Here is a 27,325-nt window from a genome sequence, read left to right as displayed (position 1 = left end):
CTATAAATTCCGTACATCTTATTATGCAATAGCTTTACTCGGCTCGTAATAATAATTTGTATACAATTAGTGTTTTATTATCGTATAGGCATCTATTGTATTGCATTTAATATATGCTAATCATGTATATATAAAATTTATAACTTTTTCCTTTATAATTTTCTTTAACAAAACTCTTCGTTACAATCTATTCATATTTTCATTTTCATCATTTAATTCAATATATTTTTTTACTGAATTTTATAATATATTTGTTGTTGTGGCTTTTGTTTGCTGTCTTTTTTGTTTGTTTGTTTTCGTTTTTTTTTTTTTGTTTTTGTTTTTTTTGTAGATAATGAGAATAGTTTTTTTAAGGCATGTTTTTGAATATTTCTTTCGCCCCTTATTATCGTCAAAATATTACATATGCAAGTAGTATGAACAACATTCTTCTTTTTATAATATATAAAACTTTATGGACATTTTGTGTTTATTTATTAAATTTTTTTTTATCAATTCAAAGAAATTTCAGTATTGTGGTAGAAATATGCGATAAGAGATCTGTTTCGTAGTAAATTAATTAACGGAATCTACAAACACCACGGCTTTCATTTCAATAAGTGTTGAATGGTATGATATTTCAATAAATGTCAACATAATTAAATTTCTTATCAATTTTTTGCGCCCTTTGTAGCTTCTTTTTTTTCTTCTTCTTCTTCTTGTTCTTCTTCAGTAATCATCTAATCCAATGTAGAACAGTTAATGCTCCATAAGGGCAGCTGAAAATTACAAAATAAATTCAAAATAATTAAAAAAATTATGCTCGTCTTGAAGCAAATAATTATAATAGACACAAGCAACTTTTTCGCTCTTCTTCTTATACTATTGTACTGTACTAAAATACTGACGGATAGCATAAAATATTTCAGTCTTGTGAAGGGCAGACAATTTATTAAAAAAAAAATTATCCGAAATCTGATCTGACATCTGGTACATTTCATAAGGATAGCCAGCCATAATAAATAATAATGATTGATATGCTAATAATGTGTAGATAGGGTGAGTGCCATTGACATTCACTATTAATTAAGTGAAAAATATGATTGGCTTCAGACCAGAACAGGACAGAAAAGTGGTGCAATAAAACGCATGCTATAGCATTTAAATCCATCAATGTGGTAAAAAGAAATTTATTTTAGAATATACGCTCGCTCTAACTGAAAACTTGAAGAGAAAGAAATGATAATAAAATAGATAATCAAAGCTTACGTGAAGGGGTACGGCATGTTGTATTTTCATTAGGAGTAAAATTTAAAAAATCCCATATCAAAATAGTGTCATCGTGTGAGCTGCTAACAATTTGAAATTCATCGAACTGCAAACGAAAAACACGGCCGGTATGTTCCTAGAAAAGAAACAGTTCAACCAATCAACATTTTATAACTGATAGGCAGGCAGAGTCGTAAACCTACCACCAATGTATTCAGACATAAGGAATTGGATTGTGCACGCGGATCTAGAGCGGCAACTAAATCCCAAACTTTGATTTTACCGTCATACGCGCCACTAACAATGCGTTTCGAATCGAAGCGTATACAGCGCACTAATTCCTCATGACCCTCTAGTACGCGTAAACAAGCACCGCATTCAATATCCCAGAGCCTGCAAAAGAGAAATTCTTTCCACATTAAATTGAAACGAATGAACCAATAGCACTAATAGATTAGATGAGGTCAACCAACTAAAGGCCAAAGTGGTCTAGCAGGCAAGAGACCGAGAAATCAACAAAAGTTGCATTGATTGCAACGAGAATTACTGAATACTGCACAGCGATTATATAGCCTTTATTGTGTTTCCGCATTTCAGGTAATGTGCTGCTTACAACCAAAAATTGAATGCTCCGGAGAGCGTAACGCAACACAGAATAACAATTCCAATTTAACTTATCAGGTATCAATATTGACAAAAAGCTCGACAATAGCATGCATATCGATTTGGATTGAATTGAAACACAGATCTTTAAGGAAAGGCGCAAAGTACGACTTGTTAAGTTAAGTGCAATGCGAAATTTGTTCACCGAACATTTTAGGGTTTTCCACCCTTTTCGTACTCTTTCGTGTCTTTCACACTTTTATGAAAGTTGGAGCCCATTGCCCTTCCATTAAATAAAAAAAATTAAAATTTTAATTATGTAATCCGATAACGACGACTTATAAATAAAAAAAAAAAAAAAAAAAAAAACGGCTAAAAATATCTTCAACAAATTTTTTTATATTTTTCACTGTTTTTAAGAAATTTTGTAATAAACCAGCCGTTCCAAGCGTTAAACCTTTCATCTGTTCATAGTTTGCTGGTAAAAATCTAGACTTTCTTGTTGAAATGCATTTACATTTAAATGAGTTTCCATAGTATAACGGACAAATTACTAGAAACAAAGGACATCATTGTCCGTCCACTAATGTTGGAACTGAAGCGAATGAAAGAAGATTTGCAAGATGATCACTTGGTAAAATTCTATGGTGCTTGCATATGCTTCCAACAAAAAGCCTTATTTTAACCGAATACTATCCAAAGGGCTCTTTCCAACAAAGCGAGCAATTCCAGCTTGATTGGATGTTTAAACTATCGCTAAAGCATGGTACTGTCGGAGGCATGCAATTTCTACATAATTCTGATATTAAATCGCATGGATATCTAAAATTATCCAATTGTGTGGTAGATTCTACTATCAATGCAGCCGAGATGTCGAGAATAGCAACAGTCATGTTATTGGCATAGTAAGTAAAAGTTCTTTAAAAAAAAGGCATTTTTTTTGGTTTCAAAAATGGAAAAACCTTGAAAAAGGTCTTAAAATATTGAAAGATATGTGTTTCTAAATCCGTACACATTTTTTTTTTTTTTTACGTCTAAAAATTTTAAGAACGATAATAGAAACCTTGTGGATAAAAATGTTTTTTTTTTCAGTGAAGTAAAAGAGGAAAAAAATTACAAATAAATACTTGGTGGAATTCAAGAAATGAGCAAAATTTTCCATCACCAATAAACGCATGAACATGAGGGGACTACAAATCAAGGGCACATTTCTTTAGCTTTCATTAACGCGTAGGGTAATGGTAAAATGTGTGTGCGTGTTTTAGTTTATGAATGTCTGTCTACCTTATAGAATTATCTGAGCTTCCGCTAACCACCAAGCGGTCGCGATATTGTAGACAGGCAATACCACGTTTGTGGCCATTGAGAGTACGTACAAATTCGCAACTAGACGTTGACCAAACTTTGATTGTGCGATCACCGCTAGCTGATACTATATATTTTTCATCAAAGTCGACGACATTCACGGCTGCACGATGACCAACTAAAACTCGACGCAATGTTATCTCGCTGGGTGATGTCATATCCCAGACGGCAATTGAACGATCCTTTGAGCAGGTGACCATCATACCATTGTTAAATCGCAGATGCAGTACGGCTTCGCAATGATGTATAAGCGTGTTAACCATCTCACCAGAATTAACATCCCATACGCGTACAGTCGAGTCTGAAGAGCCGCTTATTATGACTTTATCATCGTATTGAAGACACAACACTGACCCAGTGTGACCAGTAAGCGTCTGAAATATATGCAAATTAATAAAATTTACTTTTATACCTTCTCTTAAATTTCATATTGGGCATACTTTTACCTTAACACATTGCAAATCTGTACGGTCCCACACTTTTATGGTATTATCACGTAGGCCTGATACAATTTTAACATCATCGTATTGCAGGCAGTATACACCTTTTGAATTTTCTGAACGACAATTAATGCGACGCAACATATGACGTCCGGTTCGCCAATTATTTTCAATACTTTCGATGTCCTAATAATGAAATATAAAATTTTTCAAATTCATGAAGAAAAAAAAAATACAGATCTCTAATCGCTTACATTCATAATTTTGGGAAATAAGGCGCGATAAAATGAATGTGGCCGATGCGTTGTACCAGGTCTGGGTTTAAATAAATACTGTATCCAACCGCGACGTTCGGCCAAACCACGCCACAATGAATCAGTGCGCACTTTACGCTCAATTAATTTCTTCCAGAGCATTCCTTCTGAAATGACACGCAACCATTCTTTGCATACCAATTCGGCAGCTTTCAAAGAGTCGGCATCCAAATACGCGAGAATGTTTTCAGCAATGTGATCCAAGCCCTTCTCTAACAAGAAGAGAGAAAAAGAAGAAATTAATTACATTTTGCAATTTCTTGTTACACCAATAAAAGCTCTATTGCGCATTCCATTATAAAGGTGAAGAAATGTTCTTTAAATTTTGCATTACCAGGTGAGGGCGGCAGTATGCAATTGATCCAATCCAATATCAATGCCCAAGGCAAGAGAGTGTCTAAGTATTTTACCTTAATCCGAATAATCATCATTGTTTATGTTCCTAAGCGAGCAGATGTAACGGCGAGTATTCATTAGAAGGAGCAACATACGCTAACTTGTTAATAGATCGACCCATACAAGGTATAGGATCCGTAAGCACCGCAATTTGCGGCTGAGAGGTAAGAAGAGTACAGTTTCCTGTTATATAAGATTTATAAATCAGTCATATATATATTTAACGTTTGGAATTATCCTGAAGAAGATCCTCGTTCTAAAATGATGGACTATGTTTTGCTTTAGGTGTTCTGATGGGAAACAAATGCATTCATCATACTTTCAATTGTATAATTTATGTGCTTAGGTAAGATAAGTTTCGTAACTGCCTATAGAGTTCCAAATTGTGTTTAAAACTTTAAGTAACGTGCACTATATTCAGTTTGCAAAATGTCAACGCCTGTGAAAAATTTCCAAATGTTGTCTTTCTAATTAATATTTAAGTGGAATCGATATGATCGGCTTTCCAAGTTAAGATAACGGTTATAGAACTTTTTTTTTTTTTTTTTATTTTAATTTTTGCCTCAAGTTAGAAAAGCATCCTTAGATTTATCTTCATTCAATCAATGAAAATCGCTACCAGTACTTGGATTCCGTAATGGGATTCTATTGGGCATTGGGAATTCATTGCTAGTGAACTTTACAGCTTCGAATTACCCTTCGTTTTTCATACATTTTCATACCTCCCAGCTTTAACATACCTCAGCTCATATATATTAATAATATTCGCAAACAGTTTAGAGGGGAAATTTGGCAAAATAATAAAAAACAAAGCCAACCGGCTTTAGATATACTGCATCACTTTGCCTAGTACGCTTATTCACTCCTTTTAGTAATGATGCATCAAATATTACACATTGTTCGCACGCAAAGGTGCACTTATAATCAAAGCCCATATCAAAAAAAATCCAAAAATTGTAAAGTAATTCTTTATTAAAAAAACGGTAACTTCAGCCTCAAATTGAACCGTTTCGTTCAAATATTCTCTCAGGGCGTCCTGCTTCTGTTCTAGCTACACAGTTGTTGATTATGTGGAGTTTTATGTCACGTAACGCTCTACATAGTTATATATGTTAAGCTTGCGCGTATATACGTAGTATTCAGAAGGACTTGAAGTAGATGTTATTTTCTTGAGCCATTTTTAACGGCATTGGCAAAAAAAAAAAAAAAAAAGAAAAAGGGGGGGAAGGGTAAATTTTCCTCAAATAAAGAACTTTATTCTGAAGCTCTTGCCAGAAATTCGACTCCTGTTCATCTAACTTGTGCACACCCTTAACGTAAACGTTTCTAATTCATGATCACACATTTACCTTGAAAATGAGCGCAATGTGTTGTGCTCTACAGTCGATAATGAATGTATACCTTACAATCAATGGAAAAGATTGTAATAGAACTAAATGCAAACATTTCACAGAACTAAAACCAAAAGATTTTACTTGCGAAAATCAAGTGTGATTCACCCAAATGTCGCAGACTGATCCCAATTATAATTTTATTTATGGGTTGGCAACATTGTGCAAAGTACTTGCACTCAGGACCATTTTTACAACTTTCTTTGAAATTGCATGAAGTCATTAAGATTGAAGTAGTCGGCGCAGAGCCGGTGGAGTTTAAGGAAAAATTTTTCATTTCAGATCAAGTTTGGATGCAAAGTGGCAAGACGCGCGGATATACGTGTAATCAGATATTCGGGCTCATCAAGAGAGTATGTTTAACTTAAGAACATAGAATATACGGAATTTAATGTATCTCCTGTAGGGAGTAAGTAGTGTTTGCTTATAATCTCATCGCTGGCGAGATGAAATATATTATAATAGTATTGAAAGCATTGACCTTTAAGTAAATATACAAATAATTTTAATACGCACATACACACATATATATATATATATATATATATATGCGCGCACGCACAAACACAAATCCACTCAATTTATGTGCACATACTTAAGGAAATATAATAATTATTGTAGACTTGATTTGCAATTTGTTTCAAGTTGCATTATAAGAAATTTTTTTCCATAAAATAAAATGGCGTTAAAAAGAAATGCTTTTTTTAATTTGTTTTCAAACAAAAAATATACCTGTGCACAGAAGATAAACTATTAAGAGACGATATACTAGACTTATATACTTCCCCCCTTCCCCCTTAGCTCCCATGCACGCTATTCAAGATAACTCTACGAAAGTTTTATATAATCCAATATGTATGTATGTATGTATGTATGTATCTATCTACCTATGTATGTATGTATATATAATACGAAACCTAGCAACCAACCAACCAACCAAAATGAATATGAAGAAGTATCTGAGCGCATATTCAATATTGATGTACACGATTCTTTAAACGAATGCAGAAAAAAAAAAAAAAAAGAAAAGAAAAAACTCGCATTGAAACTTCCTTAAGCGATAAAATGTCGTGTTAAGTCAAGAGTAAAAATAAACAGCGAAAAGCAGCAGGAACACAAACAAATCAAACTTTAACTTTTGGGCGGAAAACCAGTTATTTCGCTAACATCAATGATACACCTTCACGCATACATCTATACAAACATATATATATATATATATATTTGCAAACATGACAAGTAATAGATAGTAACGATAGTGTCTCTGCCCTATGTGCCTAAGAATAGTTTAGCTTTAATTTTTATTATATAGAGAGCCCCCAAAAGGGTTTCGCCACAATTCCATGCTCTTTTTATAAAAGGTTTCGATAGTTGTTGTTTTCTTGCTTACGTTTTGTTACTATTGTAAATTGGAATAATGTGCAGAGAAAAAAAAAAATATTTCGGTTATATATATATGACAAAATACGCGAAATATGAAGACAGGAACACGGGGATAACAAATGTAGCGTTTGGAATATAACATTAGGCTTTGTCGATAATAATATAATTATATTAAATTTCTGCTGCTCCTATCACTGTTTATTTCAGTGTTTACTTACATAAACTTAGCGGACACTTTTAAGTAATGGGATTTTACTTACGGAATTGTCAACATATAGATATGTACATGCGTAGATGCCTGAATCGCCGAGAAAGTAAAGGGTCTCGACTAGCAACAACTCAATGGTCGTGAGTTCAAATCTCAAATACGGTGAAGTTTTCAATAAAGCCGGCAGCTTTAGATGCTGTTGATGCCGCCTGATGATTTTTTCTAGCCTTGGAATTTATTTTTTTGGCCAAATTAATTATAATAATGATAATAATAATTTATTTACTTTTTTTTTTTTTTAATATGCAATCATTTTGGGCATATTTCCTGATTGCGTGACAGAGTGACGGTCAGAAAGAACTGAAGAAAGGGAAGGAAATGAGGAGGTGATCGTAGCCTTAACTGACGGATCACATTCCGTAACTACGACCAAAGTAAACTCTACCGTACCTGAGATTTGACACTGCAAAAGCTGGCTTAGTAGACGCGCTTCTTACCTACTTCGCTGCTTATGAGGACAGAGTACCGATAATTTAAAAATATAGCGATTGCATCTGAGTTCCTGAAACAAACTTGAGACCTTGAATACAAAGTTCTCTCCTTTAGTACAAGGTGGCCTCGCATTTTTTCCCCTTTTAGAGAAAGGGAAAGTCTTCTTGCGACAAATGTTGGAAGCAAACTTTTTTTTTTAACATAACCAGGTACTCGGGAGACATCCCCTATATGCGCAACACGGTGACAGTTGGAAATAAGTGAGGAAAGGAGCCCCACTACGCTGATATGCTCGTTTTTATCGTCTTTGTCGCTTCTATCTTAAAAATCAATTAAATCTACCTGTGGAAAATCTTTCCAGGGTTAGATTCAAAATTTTTTATATTCACGCGAAAGATAAGCTTAATGTACAGATAAATACTTACTGGGCAACAATGATATGAAATCCCTTTGCAGCATAGGTTTGAGGAAAGCATCTATGTGACCATGTTGATAATGACACATACGTGATAAAAGTTGCTCAACAAAATCCACTTGATCTGCTTCATTCCATTGTGAAAAGTATGTTAAGCAGGTTTCACGTTCAACTTGAAATGTGGGCGAGGATTCTTTCTTACGAACTGGGTCATAAAGCATAGTCGATGTGAACTAAAGTTAAATAAAGAAAGAAAATAAAAGAAACAATTAAAATGAAAAGCGCAAACATTTTCTTTACTCTTCTTTCGAATACGAACAACTAGATGGACTCTCCCCCAACGTAAATGCAATAACAATAATAAAACATTTTCAGACCATAACTAATTAACCGACAAGCTAACAAACGAGATTGCATTCACTTTGGAGCAGAACTGATATTATTTAACATCTCTATCTTTAAGAGAAACCAAAAACTCGAGGAAGAGGAGTTGCTTTATACTTCTTTCAGAATGATTCTTATTAAATATTTAAGCGCAACTTTTAATCTTTTTCAATCTATCGTCTCTTAATATATTTATACCAAAGTGAGGAATTGTAGGATTAAAATAAGCTGAACAATGACCGACAGTAGACGACTATCGGCTCTAAAAAATAGATAAGAAAAGAAAAGATGGTTAGTTTAGTCGTTAAACTTTTGGCAGATACCGCCAAGATGTCCGTACGACTTTCCGCTCAAAATGTGTGTCTTTAAATTGAGGGAAGATTTTGGTAGCCAAAAACTATTTGGTCCTAAGGATTTGGTTGTTTTTCAGCTAAAAGGGGCAATTCGATACGTTGTTGCTCGAAAGTAAGAAGAATTAAAAGTTCATTTAGTAAGCAATCTGCAGGTCGACGACCACATCAAATGGAAACTACAGGCCAGTCTTTCACGTCAAATTTGCAAATTCTTATAGTACGAGTGACACAAATGTTCTTGCCGAAAAATACATATATATATTCTTGCAGACTATATAATCTACACAAGTAGGTATACGTTGTTGTATATTAAAAAAAAAAAAAAAAAAAAAAAAAGAGGTAAAAAAGGAAAACAAAACTGCATATATACATATGCTTATGATGCACGTAAAGGTTCATTAGTTTAAAGCTGTACATATACATTTAGCTTCGAAACATGACCTTGACACTGAAAACTTAGATCAACTTGTTGATTTAAAATAAAAGTTTATTTATTTAAATGCAATTCACACATCTCGCTAACCATAGTCAGTCTGTATTTGTTAACAGCTGTTGCATTGAAAAAACGACTTTAAATTTAGTAACAACTGAGAGTAAGCGTCTGAATTCGATTACAATTGAGAATAATTCGAAGAGTCAGTCTGTATTCGTAAACATAGTATTGCAGAAAGAGGTAGATCCTTGCAAAGTGCTTAAGTGTATGTATTCAGCAGAAAATTGACGGCCTAAATAGATATTGAATTCACATATACTTTTAAATGACTTTTCCCTAATTAATTAGAGTCAATTGGCTAATGATGCAATTGTCAATCTGTTAATTATTTACATATACATATGTAAAAAACTTTTTGATTAGGTTGATTAAAAGCAGATTTTAACAATCTTGAAGAAGCGTTAGCCAAGAGCTTTTGTTAAATTGATGGCTTTCTCCACATTGATGACCTATCATATTTTAGAAAATTTTCGTGAATTTTCAACCTTATATCGAACCTAACTCGGATGAAAGAAATATGTGTGCACATCGTGGAATATGGTAATGTAAAATCATTATCTCCGATATGATGTACGTTTGTAAATAAACAAATTTTCCTTTCTATTATAGAGTACACATGATTTAAAACAGATAACACATAACGCTTCAGCATTACCAAAAACCATATATCCTAGCTTTCAAGGACATAAAAAATAATAAATCTCTTATTCTTGTCGGGCCATTGCTTGAGGATACAAATAATAATAATAATAGAAATTCAATCTTTTCATCCTATAAAAAAAAAAAAAAAACGATTTTTTTAATCAAAATTAAATAAAATTTTATTATTGTTCGTTATTTTTATTATGAAGACGTATGATCGTGAAATATGAGCACAATAAACCAAATTAATATGAGAAAATATTGAGAAAAGTAATGTAAACAAAATAATTTGAGAAGCCTTCAAATTTCAACGCAAACAACTGCAGTGAAATGTTTTAAGAAAACGACACATAACGACATTCTAAATGAACTTACAGGTTGCGCGTTAGAATTGGTCTCATCCATAATTTTATCAGTCTCCATTTTCATCATTTTTGTATATATGTTGGTTTAATTAAAACGAATATACGTTAAGCAAGGTTTGTCCTAGGTTAAAGATAATTTTTTGTTTCTTAATTTCTTGAAAAAGAAAAACAAGAAAATGAACTGACCGATAAACGAAAAAAAAAAAAGACAAATTCGAAAATATAGAGTTACACTCCACGACACGCACTCACGTATTAAAGGCAATAACGAAACACAGTTCGTTTTGTTGTTGTTAACGAATGAGAGCAAAAAAGTGCAGAGATTATAGGCAATTGTCTCATTTGCTCTTTACACAGCAGAGCTGTTGAAACTGTGCGTTCTTCTAACTGTCCTTTTTTCACTTCCAATGCTGGCCATTTGTTTAGATCTCTTTGTCCATTAATATGATTTTTCTCGTTTAATTTTTGTAAGTAGTCTTAATTTCTGTGGTTTTTTTTTTTTTTCTTTTGACAAACGCAAAGTCATTCGTGTTAAAAAAAAAAATGGTTAAATAAATATATATCGATTATAGGAAATTTTATTAATTTTGAAGGGAAAATTTTACACGAAAGTATAATACATTTTATAGTCACAGCACAAAATGGACAAATAAAGCCTTGAGGTTTTTTATTATATATTTATTTTCTTGTCAAATGTATAATGTTTCTAAATCAATTAATTTTTCCTTTTAAAATTTCTCCAACACAACCAAACACAGAAAGAAAACTATGAAACTGATGATATAAATGCATGAGGTTGCCATATATCCTATATATTTCAATCCTATACTATTTGCGGATTCAAGGTATGTTGAATGTTAAACACGGTTTTCTCAGAAACTTGTCTACTGCTGACTCAGCTCCTTTACATTAAATGACGGGTTAACAGAAAATGACCGGCTTAACAGAAAATCTTCGTATTTTCCGCATGCACGTTATTAAAGTTAAACGTTCTGGATAAATGTATTAAACATATAAAGAACGGCGTTCTGCTTCTTTTATTTCCATAAGTTCTTATTTGTGTCTGAGATAAACACCATGTTAAAAGTATCGTTCTTTTCTAAATAATTTGCTAAGTTTACTTAATTTTCTAAATAATTTAATTAATCATGACATTGTAGCATGGGAGCTGAAAGAATTGAGAAAAGCATATTCAAGCTTTTGAAAGTGAAGCGATATAATTCTCCCGAATTGCAAAGGAGCAATTAGCAAACACTGCATCTTAGAAAACATCATTTCGATTTTTACAAAGAACCCTGAATATACGAAATAGTTCGTAATTGAGTTTACAAGGGAAATTACATTTCGATCGTGAAGTCCATGAAAGAATGACTAAAATATTTGGCATTACTTTAGATTCTGCTCCCTCGTTTATTTATTACGTTCATAGACTAAATAAAAGTTCTTTCGTTCCTAAACAATTCGTGCACACAAATATGCTCAAGCGACTAATGTAATCACGAATTTCATCAGAGATGAAGGCTTACTTCTCGTAGAAGCATTGGTGTGGAAATAACGGCTGTAACAAGTAACGGTTTTTAAATTGAAAGCAATTAAATATATGATAATTGATTGATAATATTTTTATATTCTCCAATGGACTTTACACTGTTTTTGCATCAGATCTGCTTTAACGGAACTTTCTGATTTTTTTTATGTCAAATATTCAATTACGTTAAAATATTTACAAAACTAAGAACAAGAAAAAGCATAGGAAATGCGATAAAAAGAAAGAATTACCCAATTTGGCAGCATCTTTCTTAGGCTTTTGCCAATACATACATACATACAACGTCGTATTATAACGTAAAGTTAATGTCTTAGCAGGCATTGCTAATTCGTTCGACTAGGTGATCAGGAATGTACATTATAAATATATACATCGCTCGCATTAAACGTTTAACAATATAAAGGCTGCAGGCTTTAAAAGTAAAAAAAGCGCATTTGCGTTTGACTTTATATGGGGACAAAATGAAGGTATCGTAGCAAAATTAGCAAAATTAGGAAAGGTAAAACGAATTAATTGGATTCCTAGCGATGATTTTCCGCAATATGTAGTCATTGTTGATCTATGTTCTACATTTTTAAGAATCGTAAAAATTTGAAAAATCTTCCTATATATGGTAGGAGATAACAGTTTGCCCTGGACTTATTGCAGTTCTCATCCTCGAACGATCTTAATATTAGAAATCTGCTTTTTCTCCGCATGCTTATTCGGATCCGAGCACCAAGATATTTGCATGAGAAAATTCAGTTCGCGAAACCTGAGCCTGAGGTTATTTTTTGACAACGCTTTAAAGTTGCGGAACTCGCTACCATTCAATATGAAAATGCTTGTGAACTCTAGTGGATTTATAATTCATGATCATTTTTATGTTGCCCCTTACGTTGTTTGCATTTCTATATTTACTGCTGTTGACGATTGTGGTGAATGGGACTTTAGTTGGCCCGCAAGTTACACTGTATATACCTAAAGAAGCAGTTGGAAGCGAGACCAACAAAATCGTACTTATCGAATATTTTGATATTCGATAAGCTTCGCAAAAACATGAAGGTGTGCCTAAATTGAATGGATGAAGGACAAGAAAAGAAACGAAAAAACTGAATAACATATATTTTTAGCTTCATCTTAGAGTAAGAACCTCTCTAGGAATTTAACCAATGTTATCAAAAGATTTTAAGAAATGTTTTTCTTTTTTCACCTTCAAGAACTTTGAGTGTGAAATGCTTTTGATTTCTCGCAAAAAACCGTTAGTTGTGAAAAATACCATATGTAAAGAATAGAGTTGTCTTCAAAATATGGTAACACCAGACGCATTTCTGTTAAAGGGAACGCATTTCTGTTAAAGTGGACAATATTAGAACTGTGACAATATATACAACAGCAAGATGATAACCTGTAAAATATATGAGCAGCAAGAGGAAGACCGGTGAAATATATTTATGGCAATAAGATGATAATCTAATGGGGATGATCCAAATAGGCAACAGTTTGTTCGGTTTCCTGAAATTTATGCGAATTCACTTATTTTGCATACGTATGCAACCATATATATATACGTAGATTTATTTATTTATTGGTTGGCCATTCAGGCGGAAATTCTATAAATGTAAAAAATTTCGCAAGTCTTACTGGAACATTAATTAATTATTTATTCATTATAGTAACGATTATTATTGTATATTATAATGGTATTACCTTCTATAATTATTATTATTAATTAGTAAACTAAACTAATGAGCGCATATGATCATCATCATTCGTTTATGCGAAGAAAGTACTGCCTCGCTCATTTAAAATGCGGAACTACTAAGTTTCTTATCTTACTTTCTCTTTCACGAATTTTCTTCTATTCTACAAGCAAAAAAGAAAGAGCTTTTTTCCTTTGCGATGTCAATGGGTCAGTTGTGAATTTACTTAGGTACTTAGGAACAAATTTTCTCTCTAACAGCGAGAGTACTAAACGTTATCTTATCATCGTTTAATATTTATTAATTTACAAGTAAGTTCAATAATTTTTATTCAAGTTTTTGTCTTTTGAGAAACTTTACTATAACTTTGAAACGTCCCCTGAGAAAAACCTACCGCACATTAATTAATGTCAATTGAAGCATTTTTCTGATTATAAATTTTAAAATATATTTTATACATTAAACGAAACGAATTTCCAGTGCGTGTTTTAAGGTATTTGGGAAGAAGGACAATGGCTACCGATGATTCTAAGTGCAAATTGGAAAGTTTTGTTACCTATAATAAAAAAATATTAGGAGCCGGCTTAAATTATATGTGAGCTTAACGGTTGATATATAATTGGGGAGCATACTTAACCAAATTTCTATTTTAGGGACATAATCAAAAGTCGAAATCTGCCAATCCCGGAAGAGCCAATACTTTTCCTTAAACCGTCAACTTCGCTAATACAAGAAGGCCAAAATATAATTGTAAGTTCTTCAATGAATATGCGCTATAATCTTCATTATGTTAAGTTTTAGATTCCTAAAGTCTTCAGTAAGGTGGCTCATGAGGTGGAATTGGCGTGCGTGATTGGGAGGCGTTGCAGAAACGTTTCCAAAGGGAGTGCCATGCAATTCGTGGGTGGGTATTGTTTAGCTTTGGATATGACAGCCCAGTGTTCGTTGCAAGTCGCCCGAAGTAAAGGCTTGCCTTGGTCTCTGGGGAAAGGTTTCGATACATCGACACCGGTTTCCCGATTGTTTACGCCGGATGAAATACAAGATCCACACAAATTGGAACTCTGGCTTAAGGTTAATGGCAATATTCGACAAACAGGCAATACGGGAGACATGATTTTTAAAATTCCCGACATTATTGAATATGCATCAAAACATATGACATTGGAGCCATGCGATATTATTCTTACTGGGACTCCAGGAGGTGCAGACCCCGTGGCCCCTGGCGATGTGATTGAATGTGGCTTGGGAGATTTAATTGAAATGAAATTTGAAGTAAAGGCTGAATGAGATTGATGCTGATATCAAATAATTGTTGTTGTTACTTTTCAAGATCATTTTAAAACGGAAGCCGTGTTTGTTATTATAATCCGCAGCAATAAATAAAAAAAATTTTTTATTTTAGAATTGTTTCTTTAAAATTTTCAAGTCTTTTATGTTTTCCATTACGGCTAACATTTCTCTTTGGATATTAGCACTCTCAACGAGCAACGCTATGCTTTTTTTGTATTGCTCAGCAGCATTGCGTAAACTACTGGGTACTAATATATTAAAAAAGTGCAATGGTTCATAGTAGCCCTCGGATTTCTCAACTGCAGAACGTACCAATTGAATTTTGTGACCAGAAACTGCTTCCTCATCACTTCTTTCAACGACGCGACATAAGGCCTTAAAATCTTCACTATTCTCTGTAGGCAACTGAGCCACGCTTACCGTTTGCATCCCGCTAACATAGCGAGTTTTGGCCAATAACAAGAGCCCTGCCTTTGCTGAGAAAACAAAAAAATTTAATTTAGAAATTCATCTCTTTTAAAATTTTTCTCTTCTTCCAATGCATACTTAAACGTTCTATATTTACACGGCACTCGGTTTGTTGTTCTATCAAATGCAGTAATTCCAAGTACAAAGCATCTAACAATTCCTCGATTTTGCCTTTCATTGTTAATTACTTTTTTGGTAAAACATTAAAATCCAATCAGCTGTTAAAGCTGTTAAAGATTTGTTGTGAAAATAACAAACAGAGATATCAAGCAAGGTAGTAATGTGTTATGTAAACAAACTGTGCGGATGTTAACAAAGTTAACGGTTAACGGTTCTGGATAAATTCTTTATTGGTGTCTTCCGTTTAGCACGTCTAATTACATTAAGTATTTCATCTAATTCTAATGTTAAGTTATTTTCCGATTGTTAGACCTTTTCGAATATTTATAGTATATAAAATAATTATAGAATTTTTCCAATAACAAAGCATAATAAACATAAGTGTTAAGCTACTAAGCAAATTCAATGAAAGCGTTGCTGGTTTATTTCTTTATTAATTGTCCCTTCGTACAAGGCATTGGAGGCTATTTTTTAAATTACTTCACTTACTTCACTACTTTCACTTATACCAATCATAGATCTGCCTTTTTACAGGCGTATGTTTGTTTTTCTTTTTCATTTTCAACTATCTCCATATTAACAGTATCGTACTTAACAGCAAAAATTCGCTCGCAAAGGGCAAAGTCATCTCTCAATTAAAGTGGCAGCAAAATAAAAAAAATAAGAAAAAACATATTAGGGTTAAAAATCAAACTCTCAAAACGGAAATCATTAGCGAGGTCCAAAGTAAAATTGTTAATTTTAAAGACAATGTCACGTAATGCCTTAGTGGGCATTGTAAAGAAAAGCTCAAGAGCAGCGAAAAGAAGTCTGAGTGAAAGTTCAGTGGAAGAATTACGTAAAAACAATAGTAGTAGCAGCAGCCAAGACGAGGAAGATGGACCTCTGCAGCCTTTGGTAGAGAAAAATAAGCTAACGCGCAAACATTTCACATATCAACATAAAATTGGAGTATTACCTACTGATATCTTCGCGATAGGCGGCGGAAATATATTTGGCAGACATTCCCAGCGTATAAGTGACACTATTGATGTTTGCTTACGGATAATATTAGTTTTTATTTTTATGTAAGTTTCAACACACACACACATATATGATTAAAATAATTTTTAAATTATGTTGATTGATGTTAGTAAAATGGAAACAACACCTGCGTTTGAGCGTACAATTCACGTGGAAGAGTTGTGGATGTACAAACACCCGCGTAGAAGAGATTACGTGTCCCCAGCAGCCTTACTGTTAGCCGTAGTGCTTGGCCCATTTCTGGTGACATTGCTGCATTTAATATTTACGAAAGACCAACGAGACTTTAGAGCAGCGAATTGGTCTTGGACGTTGTCTCTATGTTTGAATGGTTTAACGACAAGTCTACTGAAAGTAAGTGTCGGACGTCCACGACCTGATTTTTTTTATCGCTGCTTTCCGGATGGCATAGTGCGGAAAAGTGACCATGTAACAGACGATTTGCTAGATTCATTCAACTGCACTGGCAATTTATATGATGTCAATGAGGGTCGAAAAAGTTTTCCAAGCGGTCATTCATCTTGTACGTATACTTGCCGTTTTTTGTAAAATAGAATAAAACTTAAATATTTTTATTATATGATGTCAGTTGCGTTTGCTGGTTTCGGTTTCATTGCATTCTACGTTGCCGCAAAACTAAATGCTTTCAATCGCCGTGGTCGTGGTGAGTCCTGGCGTCTATTTATATCCATTACTCCGCTGTTTATAGCGGCGTTAGTAGCAGTTAGTCGTACTTGTGATTATCACCACCATTGGCAAGACGTTCTGGTCGGCAGTATTATTGGTCTGTCCGTTTCCCACATAGTTTATCGTCAGTATTATCCTTCAATATTCTCAATGAATTGTCATCAACCTTATCCGCGTAAATTATATCCGGCGACGGAACTAACGACGAAAACCAACCTCATATCCGGTCATAAAGCTCGTTTCCGTGCTTATAAGCAACTGCCCAGGGAAGAGGTAGGTGATAGTAATATATTGTACGACAACGAAGAAACTAATTCGGAGCAGACGACCCTACTAACCGGATACAAAACGGATAATAAATGGTTTTAAATTATTCTTTCATTTTTTTTTTTTAACAGACAGACAAATTTTAATTAATTTTATTTATACTACAGTAACGACTCAATGGTCAAAAAAACTAATAATATAGCAAATATATTTTTTAACTTAACAACGTATGTAGAAAATTCCATTAATTAAAGAAATAATATATCTTGTATTAGAAAAGTGACTTTTGTATTAAATAATTTTTTTAAACTAAAAACAGATGTTTCTTAAATCAAGGTACCTTCTTTTGTTTAGTGATCTTACGTTAAAAGATTGCCGAAATTAATTGCGGAGACGGTGAAATTTAAATCATCGTCGCCTATAATCACGTTGAACTGAACTGTTGTAGAAGCAGCTGCTTCTCGCGCTCCTTTTTCTTAACAATATCCAAACTACGTTGACGCCAAGTACTTTTGCGTAATTTTATCGGGCGACTGCCTACGTAGCGGCCATCCATCTCCTTCATGGCTTTAATGAAATCTTGGGGTTCACGAAAACTTACAAACCCGAAACCTTTACTTTTACCTGTACGTTTGTCACGTATTACGCGAGCCCTTTGAAATGAGGGGTATTTGTTAAAAGTCCGTGTGAGTACCTCATCGTTAACGTCATTACCCAAATCCCCGCAGAATATACGAAAGTCATCATCGGGCCAGTCAGCTAAAGTAGGATCTTCCCAAACTTGACCACCAGCCACTCGTATAGTTTTCCGGTCTTTCTTTTTACGTTCCGTACTCTGAAAGGATTGTAAAGCTGAGGAGGCGCGAGCCGCCTTAATTGCTTCTTCTGCTATAGGATTGGGTCCGGATTTTTCTGCCTTCAGTTTTTTTAACTTTTGGGTAACGTCAAACTGTATAGCATTAATATCGATGTGCGGGGCTGTTGCCACTGTGGGCACATTGACAGATTGCCGACTTTGGTATAACTTTGGAGCGCTGCTTAAAACAACTGGTGTAGCAGGATTTACAGCAGCAGTTTGCTTGGTAGCATTTATAACAGATGCGTTATTGTTATTTGCTGTTTGAGTCGGCACAAAAGTTGGCAAGAAAAGGTTAGCAGGTGGTATTGGCGGTGCTGGAACTGATATGCGCGGAGGTGCTGGTGCGCCACTGCTAGTCGTATTTACTCCTCCTGCCGGTTGTTGTTGCAGCTTTTGTTGTACTTGATTGTAGGTATTTGCGGCTATGATCGGTCGCACTTGACTAGGCACGAACAAATTATGCGAAGCTGTGGTTGTGCTTGGAGCTGGCTTGGAAATTTCTGCCTCGAATCGCGATAGTTCATCTTCAATATTTTTCCTTTTAATACTCATTCTTCCTAATACGATACCAAGTCTAAGGAAAAATATATTAAGATTCTTCTTCCTATACAACAGAAATGTCAAAAAATTGTTGGTAGGGTTGCCAAACAATTCACAACCATACTTATGGATGCTTTTAACGAAATCTTTGGATTTTATCGTCGATTTCACGCTCGCTCTTCCACTGTGATTGGAAGCTTTGACAAATATGAAAAAAATTATTTGATTTGCTTTCAGTAGATTTATGAATTTCATGCAAGCATTGCAAATATATTAAAAATATGAATTTTACGAATTCCGTAAGTGTATCTGTGGAAACGACATGTGAAAGTCAAATTCAAGAAATCCAATATGATGGCACTGAGATCTACCAACCGTAAATTACAAATAATTTTGCACCAAAGTAATCTTATAACGAAATTAATTTTGATATTGCAGACCTCCAACGCTGTCGGAAACATTGGCTAAGTGTGCGGCGAAAATAGATTTTAGCAAAACCTCATTAGATGATTTAAAAAAGGAAGAAAAGATCACTGCCGAAGAGTGTGATAAAGATACCGCTCTCTTCCAACCTAGTTTATGGCCTTGGGATTCTGTTCGAAACAAATTAAACGATGCTTTAACGGAAATTTGTGTGTTAGCTGATGTTTTATCTATAGCTAAGGATAAGCGTTATTTAGTATTGGATCCAGTGCCTGAAGAGCAGGAAGAAACCAAAGCGATTGTTCAGGTGTATAGTCGTAAGAAAGCCTTGGGACAAGCAGCTCAGATACTTTTAAGCGGTGCTGAACGTCTGCGTAATTCACATACGGAACAGAGAAATCGTAATGTGGCTGATTTTCACATAGAATTATTACGACTGAGACAAAATTGGCGATTGAAAAAAGTAGGTAATTCAATTATAGGCGACTTGAGTTATCGTACAGCCGGCTCCAAATTCGGTATGAGTGGCACTTTTGAGGTAACTAAAGCCGAAGAGATAGTAGACGAAGAACCAAGTACAAGTTTATCCGCATTGACGGGAAGCGGTAATAACAATGGCTTACTTAATCCTTCACCTAAAAACAGTTCCGCATTGAGAGTAATTGTGCCGGCCGAATTACAAGGAGTTGCTTACTTCAAAGTTATTACTCAAAAAGATCAGGAAGATTTGTGTACGGCCACAGTAAATTTGATTGGCCATGGCCCTAATATAACGCAGCAGGGTTACGGTGTATGGCAGAAAACTATTGAAGATGCCCAAAACGTATTATTTTGTAAAGAATTATTCAGTCAGTTGGCCCGTGAAGCTATACAACTACAAGCACCGATACCACATGTGGTCGTAAGCAATCAAATACGAGCTACTTTGTTGCCAGGCATACAGTTGATTATTTCACTTTGCCATTCCACTACGATAGACAACAGCCAGCCAACACCCATTAATGATCACGATCACGATCATGTTTTAGAGCATTCCTTACATCAATTATTGCGTGAAGTTCATCATAAAAATTCCCACCATCCATTTCCGCATCCAGCCAGCGGTCCTTTGGGGCCTAGTAAAAAGCGCATGTTAGCAGGCCCTTTGGCAGCCGATCGTCAAACTGTTCTCGACATGACAAAAACGCAAACGATTTTAGAACAAATTATCGCTCAGGCTCAGCACATTTTTATGCGTAAACGCACTCAGTACGTTTTGGACACTCTGGCCCGCGACGTCAAAGATCCACAAATTGTATCACACTGGAACGGCATGTCGAAACCAACTATGTCTTGTGTCAAAATCAATATTGTTACACATGGCTATGACACAATATATAGAACATCCCTCATGATACACGTACATGAACGTTCTTTAAAAGTCATATGTCGTGATGGCCGTGTCATGTATCTTTCGTATGAACCACAGGAACTACGTGATTTGATACTCTGCCAAATAAATTCCCACCAAATCTCATGTTTAATCAATTTGGCTCGGTGCATGGCATGGCCCGTGATATCAAACAGCAATCATTTGGGCATTGGTAAAGTGGAACCATTGGGCAATGCGAGTTCTTGCCTATTGGCCTCGCCGAACAGTGATCGAATGATAGCTGTGCAAATTCGTTGCACACAATCGCAAATGGATATTAAAGTATACATAGCGCGTAGTCCACGCCACGATTTTTTTCCCAGTCCCTTGGTGCCAGAGAAATTCTGGGAGAATTTGGGAGGCCACTTTAAAGAGGTGAATTGAATTTTTAACCCTAAATGTATCGGCTTGACAATGAATTAAAAATTTTCATTTTAGGTACGCTTTGATAAAATTGAAGGTAAAAGTTTTCTCAACAAAATCGAATTTTTGATGGCCTCACTAAATAGTAATAATGCGTCATGAGAATAAGAAATTGTAATCCAATTCAAGAAATAAAGTCTCATAATATTATTAGTTAAGTATATATAGGCGGAGACTCTTTAATGAATATGAAAGGCTAGTCAAGATCTTTAAAAGCGCAATCTTTTCATCATCATCATGCATAGAGGCCCGACAAATTTTTGGTTTGAAAATCATACATCGATTCCGAAGAAATTGGTTTTGCTAAAGTTTGGGCAAACGATATAGATATAGTATAGAAGGAAACTGATCAAACTAATATTTACGTGATTGGTTCACGTGGTTATGGCCAGCGAGGAAGAAAATGAAACTAAGATAAGATAGGTGCACCACTCTATTCAGCACATAACGACCAAACTTGCAGACTTACATTCGTCCTTCAGTGAAGACTAGTACTTACGAATCCCATATATAGTGCTCGCTGTTTTATTCGACCTAAAGCGTATGCTGGTTTTGATTGCAATGGATTCTTTTTATTTTTATAGAGCTAGAATTTGAAAATAGACGAACATCAAGCGAAACCAATCAATGATGGAGAGGGCCGTATAGTTAAAGAAATTTAATTCAATCTTACCCTGTTAGCCCGTTTGTGTAACGACGCAGCATCTGAGTGGAATATAAGTGTGACTGTTCATATGTACAATATCAAACCGAGATTTCAATATTGTTTCTAAAATATCTACATAGACGCCCATATCATTATTATTACTTCCCTTTTTTTTTTTGACCAAATTCGAGGTTCGCTCATTTACTTCTCCTTTTTTTAGACCCAATTCGAAGTTCGCTCATTTACTTCTTTCTTCTTCCATTTTACAATAGGCGCAATACTTCTTTTTGCGTATCAATGGGATCTATATTGTTCGGATCGTGAAAGACGTGATCATAGGTAAAAAAAAAAGTGTGATAAGTGCCTGTAGATGCGCTAGATATAGTACATATAAAGCCCCGCTCATATACAGATATAAGTTAACTTGAGGTAGATGAGATAAATGAATAAAAATATTGACAATATGAATACATTCAATCAATTTGTTTTGTAAATTAATATTTCTGTGCTTTTGGAATTATTTATTTTTTCTTTTTTATTTCTACAAAAATTGCTATTTTAGAAACTTGGTTAGAGTTTAAAAAACTGGAGTAGGAAAAAAAATAAGCGAACTTAAAAACGAAAGACATCGTTTCCGATATAAAAAATTGGTTGAAACTATCTGAAAGGCATAGAGGAGGGATCGGTAATACCGTAAATAACTTGCCAGAAGTTTGTACTGCTGTTCTGTAATTAAATTTTTTATATTGCCGCCTGAGTGGCCGAGTAGGCAAACTTCTCGACTACCAACTCAATGGTCGTGGGTTCACATCTCAAGTGCGGTAGAGTTTTTAATAAAGCCGAAAGCCTTAGATGCTAGTGCTTTTAAGACTTTAGTCTTAGAATTTATTCTCTGGCTAAGTTTATAATAATAATAATAATAATAATAAATTTTTTATAGTAATGAAACTCGTAGTTTTCAAATCCATAAAGCGATACTTGTGTGAGAGAGGAAACGATTCTACTTCCACATCTAAGTACGAAGCTCTTCCAAATGAAGTTATAAAGAGAACTATCATCGATCAATTTTACATATTCACTAATTCTAGGCTGGGAATTTTCATTTGAAGATTTTTAATTTATGATGTAAATGCCGTAGGGAATAAAAAACGCGATCCTTAAGAGCATCACTTAACCTCAGAAGAAATTCTCACTGCCATTCTCTTGGATAGTATTGAGATTGAAAGCGAATTAAAAATCGAAAAGTTGCCGCATATAATCTGGGTTGACTATCCGGTATCAAGGTTGAATGGTATCCAAAACGGCCACATAATCTTGGAAAATCTCAATCTTAGTTTGAATTGCAGTGCGATATGAAAAAGTCAAATGCAAAAGCGGCACCAGCGAGCACCATCGAAATTAATAACTGGAAGGTAGGTTTTCCCCAAAGAAAAAAAATGATACAAGTAGTAAAACACTATCGTCATTCGGATATAATTACTTTGTGACGTTGTATATATTTGTTTAGATATTTCCAAAATGTGGACAAGTGATCTCTAATCGTAAGTACACCTTATAGTTTTTGCGTTTACTTATTTAGTTATGATTTTTCTTTTTTTTTGTTATTTTTATTCTTAAGCGTTTAGCGGGCGTTCGGTTTTCTTGCTTTCCTTCATTCAATTCATGTGGAACCCATTTTCCCATCTTCTGAATTTTTCCCATTGCTTTCAAACGTACGGAGATTGCTTCTCGCGTCACATTTAATTGACGCGCGAGCTGTTGTTGCGTCTGAGCATCGTTCTCATCCAACAGTGCTTGCAATTCGCTATCTTCAAACTTTTTCGATGGTCTTCCACGTTCTTCGTTCCTCACATCGAAATCGCCATTTTTGAATTTTTTAAACCACTCAAAGCACTGTGACTTACCCAGAGCATGCTCACCGTACGCTTCGAGCAGCATTCGATGCGATTCTGCAGCACTTTTCTTCAAATGGTAACAAAAAATCAATGCTGTTCGCAAATGATAGTTTCCGGGCACAAAGTTCGACATGTTCAATGCTATGACAAACTATGCCGTTATATGCTATGCTCGTGTATGGTTGTAGGTTGAGAAAGACTTTGTCAGATGGCGACAAGAAAATGGCGTCAATGGCGTTTGACGTTAACTCGAGTGACAGCTAGGGCCATCTATGGGGAAATTCCGGTTTCATATTTACATACCTACTGAAGTGTAAATTATTTATTATACTTTTCTTAAAACTTCTTTGGCGCCAGAACGTTGGAAAAACCATCGTGATACCACCAGGACTTGCATGCTATACGAACCTTAATATCCACTTGCTATTCTTCTCATTCGATGACAGCTGGACGAAGCCATCTTTCTAGATCGCAAAATGTTACCGAATAGGACAAATTGTCCTCCACTTTTGTATTAAACGGAATATTTGAAGATGATGGAGTGGAGTTTCCCTCAGTGCTTGAAGATTTAATGCAACGCAAATGTAAGCCTCTATTGCTGCAAAACAATATCGGAGTAGAACGTTTCACTTGCCCCGTCGGCTTACTATTCATCTTTTTTGTTGCTTTAATTCAATAGATTTTTCTGTCTTTGTCAATCTTAAAATTTTTTTACTCTCAGTCTCATGTAACATAGTTCACTATTATACACTTTCAATAGCTTCACTATACACCTTCGATATTAAAGTTTAAAATTGTTAGACGGTCGGTCTTCCAAAGCATTCAATACATATTTAATATTAGTCTTAAATTTTCTCCATTAGATTCTTTGTTTCTGCTTAATGGTTTATACGCTTTTTTTATATCTGAGACTGAGAAGGTGTAGGTGTAGGTCTTCTTTTCAAGTGTACATTCGCTGTTGCTTGACCGATGCGAAACCTTTCCCTTCCCTTCTTCGTTTACTTATTTATTTCTTTTGCATATGCATTTTTTTATTTTTTTTTTCTATACACAATTCACACACGAGGCATTTGTACTTATTTCATAAACATTTCCTATCTTTTTCATATGTCTGATACATGTGCACGTACTCATCTGGCTTTTAGGGGTTGTTTCGTTTCTAGCTTATTCTTATGCATTCCCTTCATCCAGATGATTGTTACCACCGCTCCAAATTCGCCGAGATGTATGTGATATGTGATGTAGGCTCATAAAGATTTTTGTTTAGGAAGGTCCTACAGCTATACTTAAGAACAATTCGATTATAAAGAAGGGTCCGAATTTGCAATTATTGAGATAATTGGTTTTTCTATGATTCCCTTACTGTCGAACCGGTTCTCCATCCTTTACCACAGCCAGTGTTACGCACGAAAATCGAAAAAACATCGTACGTCCAGATATTTATTTTACTCATACTCAAAAACGGAGGCTATAATAGAGATATACCGTTCCATTGCTAACACCCAGAAGCAGGGACTAAATGATTTTATTACTATTGATTACCTTGGCTGAGGATCATCTGCCTAACCTGTGCTTCGGTAGAGCCCATGACAAAGGAATCAATTTGAGGTGTCTGAGGTGTACTCCGATAAATAAATAAATAGGGAAAAATATTATAATTTTTAAAATTTCGCGACAAAAAACGCTTAGTAAATAGTATTTGGGCATTTTATTTAGATGTGAAAACTTTGGATCGGAACGCCTTCCCATGAATACTGAATAAAAAGTAAAAGGGCCTAATTTTCGATACTTCTTGATGAAAAGTTATTAACATGAAAATTGGCGTTACCGAATTTGGACCGCGTAGATCCATGTCTTGGTTCCCAACCCATATAAGGACTCTGACGAACAATAAGTCTTTACATGCCGAAAAGTTGAAATTTTTCATACTAGTCCATAAGGAATCCGGATCATATAGACCTATTTTCTAGGGTTCTCATCCAAGCGCATCCTTCTACGACGGCAAAGTCTAACTTGTGGTTTGTTATGACGGAAGCAACTAAACAATAATAAAATCTTTGATAAATAAATTAAGTTTGCTAAATAAAGACCACGTTGACGTTTTAATACCCTCCACTAAGAGAGAGCTTTCATTAAAATTGTGCATTTACGTAAAAATAATGAATAATTTTTGATGTATTACTAATTAAGCGAAGTCGTGTAAGACATGTAATAGTCGGCCTTGCCCGACTATAGCGTCCTTACGTGTTCTTCCTTTTATTTCTTTAAGTTTGCTGTGCTCACTGTTAGCGGTTTGTCGCCGTTCACGCGGTTGTCGTGGATATGCGATTTCAAACTTCTTTGTTCGGTAAAAAGCCGCTTCCTTAAAAGCATATCTGTAGTCTCCAAATTATTATCTTTCGAAGATTATTTGTAAGTATTTTAGTTGTTTGAGTTTTTATTTAAATAATAAAATACTTTGCGAGTCAACAAATCAACAACAGGCGAGTTACTGAGTTGAACGCAAAAGGGACTATCCGTCATAGAAGAAAAAATTGAAGGAAAACTGTCATTTTTATAGTCGGCAACCCACCTGTCGTTTTTATAGTCTACCTTTGCAAGCTACCTTTGGTACGGGGCTATAGTGAGTTTGTGTACAAAATTTTGTACACAAAATCTAGAAGGACTTGAGAAAGCGCGACATTTTTACACTGAAAGTGATCCTGAAACCATCTGCGCTTGTCAGTCCCTATATGTCAGTCTTGTTTTTTTGTACAATGACATGTGTTGGCCCAAGGACGACGCTGTCGGGTCAAATTTTTTTTGGCCACTTCTCATATAATTCCGTATTATGAAAAGTTGTTATATGAATAACTGTATTTAGCAAACCGGAACAAGGTGTGATTAACGGTGTGCTGTGGCCCTCTATAAGTTGTTTTTTTATTAATTAGAAGCATATAGTATACGCATATTATATATATATTATCCACATTTATACTAATTTTAGTTTTTTTTTTTTTTTTTTGTAAGTACTAAGAGTACTACAGAGTAGCGGTTGTAGAGCAGTGAGAGAGAGAGAGAGAGAGATTATTAAAAAGTTGAAATCAAGCCAAAGCCAAACTTGAAGAACGTGAATGCATTCAATTTCGTTAATAGTTGACAACTTCTTTCACCGGAGATTTTGTTTGTTGTTACCAATGTTTTGCACACGTTTCCTTGTAATCCATTTCTCTCCCTCGCTTCTCTTTTTCATCCTTTTCCGGTTTTTTTTTTTTTTTTATTAGTTATGTCCTCTATTACCAGCATTGCTGTTTTTGCAATTTTTATCTTTAGCTTTGTTGAATCCTGGTCATCATAATTTACGCTCGTCATTTTTCGTCCTTCTCTTCATTGCCTATGCTTTCTTTTGCACTTTATGCATTAAACGCGGGCAATTAACTGCTGCTCAGATCATATATGTGCACTTGAATGAGCAAAGTTTAATTCGATTATTTTAAAACTTTATTAATAAAGAAACTTAGGTCGCTAAAATCCCTCCCTCAGAATTTTAAATGTTCGCAGTCGCTGT

The 27,325-nt window shown here is 34.7% G+C and overlaps 7 protein-coding genes across 12 annotated transcripts; 4 read left to right on the top strand and 3 right to left on the bottom strand.

Moving 5' to 3' along the window:
* Positions 1-683: 683 nt before the first annotated feature.
* Positions 684-11,036, bottom strand: LOC119639398 (F-box/WD repeat-containing protein 11). Of its 5 annotated transcripts, none has more exons than XM_038036735.1 (9): positions 10,679-11,036; positions 10,503-10,613; positions 8,266-8,488; positions 3,911-4,182; positions 3,663-3,842; positions 3,136-3,590; positions 1,452-1,641; positions 1,249-1,384; positions 684-758 (listed from the first exon to the last, which is right to left on the bottom strand). In XM_038036735.1, exons 2-9 carry the CDS (start codon positions 10,557-10,559, stop codon positions 739-741), a joined length of 1,533 nt encoding a protein of 510 aa, XP_037892663.1. In that variant the 5' UTR covers positions 10,560-10,613; positions 10,679-11,036; the 3' UTR covers positions 684-738. The 5 variants fall into 5 exon arrangements, with proteins under 5 accessions (XP_037892663.1, XP_037892664.1, XP_037892666.1 ...); XM_038036736.1 differs by having other exon boundaries at positions 10,503-10,646; positions 10,741-11,036; XM_038036738.1 differs by having other exon boundaries at positions 10,741-11,036.
* Positions 2,265-3,125, top strand: LOC119639399 (atrial natriuretic peptide receptor 2-like). Its single transcript, XM_038036740.1, has 3 exons — positions 2,265-2,485; positions 2,554-2,756; positions 2,944-3,125. The coding sequence occupies exons 1-3, from the start codon at positions 2,375-2,377 to the stop codon at positions 2,972-2,974; spliced, it is 345 nt and encodes a 114-aa protein (XP_037892668.1). The 5' UTR covers positions 2,265-2,374; the 3' UTR covers positions 2,975-3,125.
* Positions 11,037-13,902: 2,866 nt separating the features above from the next.
* On the top strand, positions 13,903-15,112 carry LOC119639321 (acylpyruvase FAHD1, mitochondrial-like). 2 transcript variants are annotated; one of them, XM_038036623.1, is made up of 4 exons: positions 13,903-14,034; positions 14,204-14,318; positions 14,377-14,473; positions 14,525-15,112. In XM_038036623.1, coding segments are annotated over exons 1-4 (702 nt in total). In that variant the 5' UTR covers positions 13,903-14,033; the 3' UTR covers positions 15,014-15,112. The 2 variants fall into 2 exon arrangements, with proteins under 2 accessions (XP_037892551.1, XP_037892552.1); XM_038036624.1 differs by lacking the exon at positions 13,903-14,034 and having other exon boundaries at positions 14,060-14,318.
* LOC119639323 (coiled-coil domain-containing protein 115) lies at positions 15,105-15,740 on the bottom strand. The gene is made up of 2 exons (XM_038036625.1): positions 15,563-15,740; positions 15,105-15,492 (listed from the first exon to the last, which is right to left on the bottom strand). Exons 1-2 carry the CDS (start codon positions 15,660-15,662, stop codon positions 15,125-15,127), a joined length of 468 nt encoding a protein of 155 aa, XP_037892553.1. The 5' UTR covers positions 15,663-15,740; the 3' UTR covers positions 15,105-15,124.
* Positions 15,741-16,298: 558 nt separating this feature from the next.
* LOC119639436 (phospholipid phosphatase 5) lies at positions 16,299-17,836 on the top strand. The gene is made up of 3 exons (XM_038036809.1): positions 16,299-16,671; positions 16,738-17,150; positions 17,217-17,836. Exons 1-3 carry the CDS (start codon positions 16,355-16,357, stop codon positions 17,681-17,683), a joined length of 1,197 nt encoding a protein of 398 aa, XP_037892737.1. The 5' UTR covers positions 16,299-16,354; the 3' UTR covers positions 17,684-17,836.
* LOC119639435 (RNA-binding protein 42) lies at positions 17,831-19,253 on the bottom strand. Its single transcript, XM_038036808.1, has one exon. It carries the CDS (start codon positions 19,233-19,235, stop codon positions 18,006-18,008), a length of 1,230 nt encoding a protein of 409 aa, XP_037892736.1. The 5' UTR covers positions 19,236-19,253; the 3' UTR covers positions 17,831-18,005.
* Positions 19,172-21,402, top strand: LOC119639434 (mediator of RNA polymerase II transcription subunit 17). The gene is made up of 3 exons (XM_038036807.1): positions 19,172-19,356; positions 19,419-21,189; positions 21,253-21,402. Exons 1-3 carry the CDS (start codon positions 19,262-19,264, stop codon positions 21,337-21,339), a joined length of 1,953 nt encoding a protein of 650 aa, XP_037892735.1. The 5' UTR covers positions 19,172-19,261; the 3' UTR covers positions 21,340-21,402.
* Positions 21,403-27,325: the final 5,923 nt, after the last annotated feature.

Source organism: Glossina fuscipes, unplaced genomic scaffold (genome assembly GCF_014805625.2).
Source record: "Glossina fuscipes isolate IAEA_lab_2018 unplaced genomic scaffold, Yale_Gfus_2 112, whole genome shotgun sequence".
In the NCBI taxonomy this organism is placed as follows: Eukaryota; Metazoa; Arthropoda; class Insecta; order Diptera; family Glossinidae; genus Glossina; species Glossina fuscipes.
This window is presented reverse-complemented; position numbering and strand designations above follow the sequence as displayed.

Excerpts from the sequence above, each read along its gene's own strand:
- LOC119639434 (XM_038036807.1), top strand. The coding sequence starts at position 19,262 with ATGAATTTTACGAATTCCGTAAGTGTATCTGTGGAAACGACATGTGAA. Across the intron at positions 19,357-19,418 it reads GGCACTGAGATCTACCAACC|ACCTCCAACGCTGTCGGAAA; the intron begins GTAAATTACAAA and ends TTGATATTGCAG. Across the intron at positions 21,190-21,252 it reads TGGGAGGCCACTTTAAAGAG|GTACGCTTTGATAAAATTGA; the intron begins GTGAATTGAATT and ends TTTTCATTTTAG.
- LOC119639435 (XM_038036808.1), bottom strand. The coding sequence starts at position 19,235 with ATGAAATTCATAAATCTACTGAAAGCAAATCAAATAATTTTTTTCATA.
- LOC119639436 (XM_038036809.1), top strand. The coding sequence starts at position 16,355 with ATGTCACGTAATGCCTTAGTGGGCATTGTAAAGAAAAGCTCAAGAGCA. Across the intron at positions 16,672-16,737 it reads ATATTAGTTTTTATTTTTAT|TAAAATGGAAACAACACCTG; the intron begins GTAAGTTTCAAC and ends GATTGATGTTAG. Across the intron at positions 17,151-17,216 it reads TCCAAGCGGTCATTCATCTT|TTGCGTTTGCTGGTTTCGGT; the intron begins GTACGTATACTT and ends ATATGATGTCAG.
- LOC119639399 (XM_038036740.1), top strand. The coding sequence starts at position 2,375 with ATGAGTTTCCATAGTATAACGGACAAATTACTAGAAACAAAGGACATC. Across the intron at positions 2,486-2,553 it reads ATTTGCAAGATGATCACTTG|GGCTCTTTCCAACAAAGCGA; the intron begins GTAAAATTCTAT and ends TACTATCCAAAG. Across the intron at positions 2,757-2,943 it reads ACAGTCATGTTATTGGCATA|TGAAGTAAAAGAGGAAAAAA; the intron begins GTAAGTAAAAGT and ends TTTTTTTTTCAG.
- LOC119639323 (XM_038036625.1), bottom strand. The coding sequence starts at position 15,662 with ATGAAAGGCAAAATCGAGGAATTGTTAGATGCTTTGTACTTGGAATTA. Across the intron at positions 15,493-15,562 it reads TGTAAATATAGAACGTTTAA|CAAAGGCAGGGCTCTTGTTA; the intron begins GTATGCATTGGA and ends TTGTTTTCTCAG.
- LOC119639398 (XM_038036735.1), bottom strand. The coding sequence starts at position 10,559 with ATGATGAAAATGGAGACTGATAAAATTATGGATGAGACCAATTCTAAC. Across the intron at positions 8,489-10,502 it reads CCAATTCTAACGCGCAACCT|TTCACATCGACTATGCTTTA; the intron begins GTAAGTTCATTT and ends ATTTAACTTTAG. Across the intron at positions 3,843-3,910 it reads TATTTCCCAAAATTATGAAT|GACATCGAAAGTATTGAAAA; the intron begins GTAAGCGATTAG and ends TTTCATTATTAG.
- LOC119639321 (XM_038036623.1), top strand. Across the intron at positions 14,319-14,376 it reads GGAGCCGGCTTAAATTATAT|GGACATAATCAAAAGTCGAA; the intron begins GTGAGCTTAACG and ends TTTCTATTTTAG. Across the intron at positions 14,474-14,524 it reads AAGAAGGCCAAAATATAATT|ATTCCTAAAGTCTTCAGTAA; the intron begins GTAAGTTCTTCA and ends GTTAAGTTTTAG.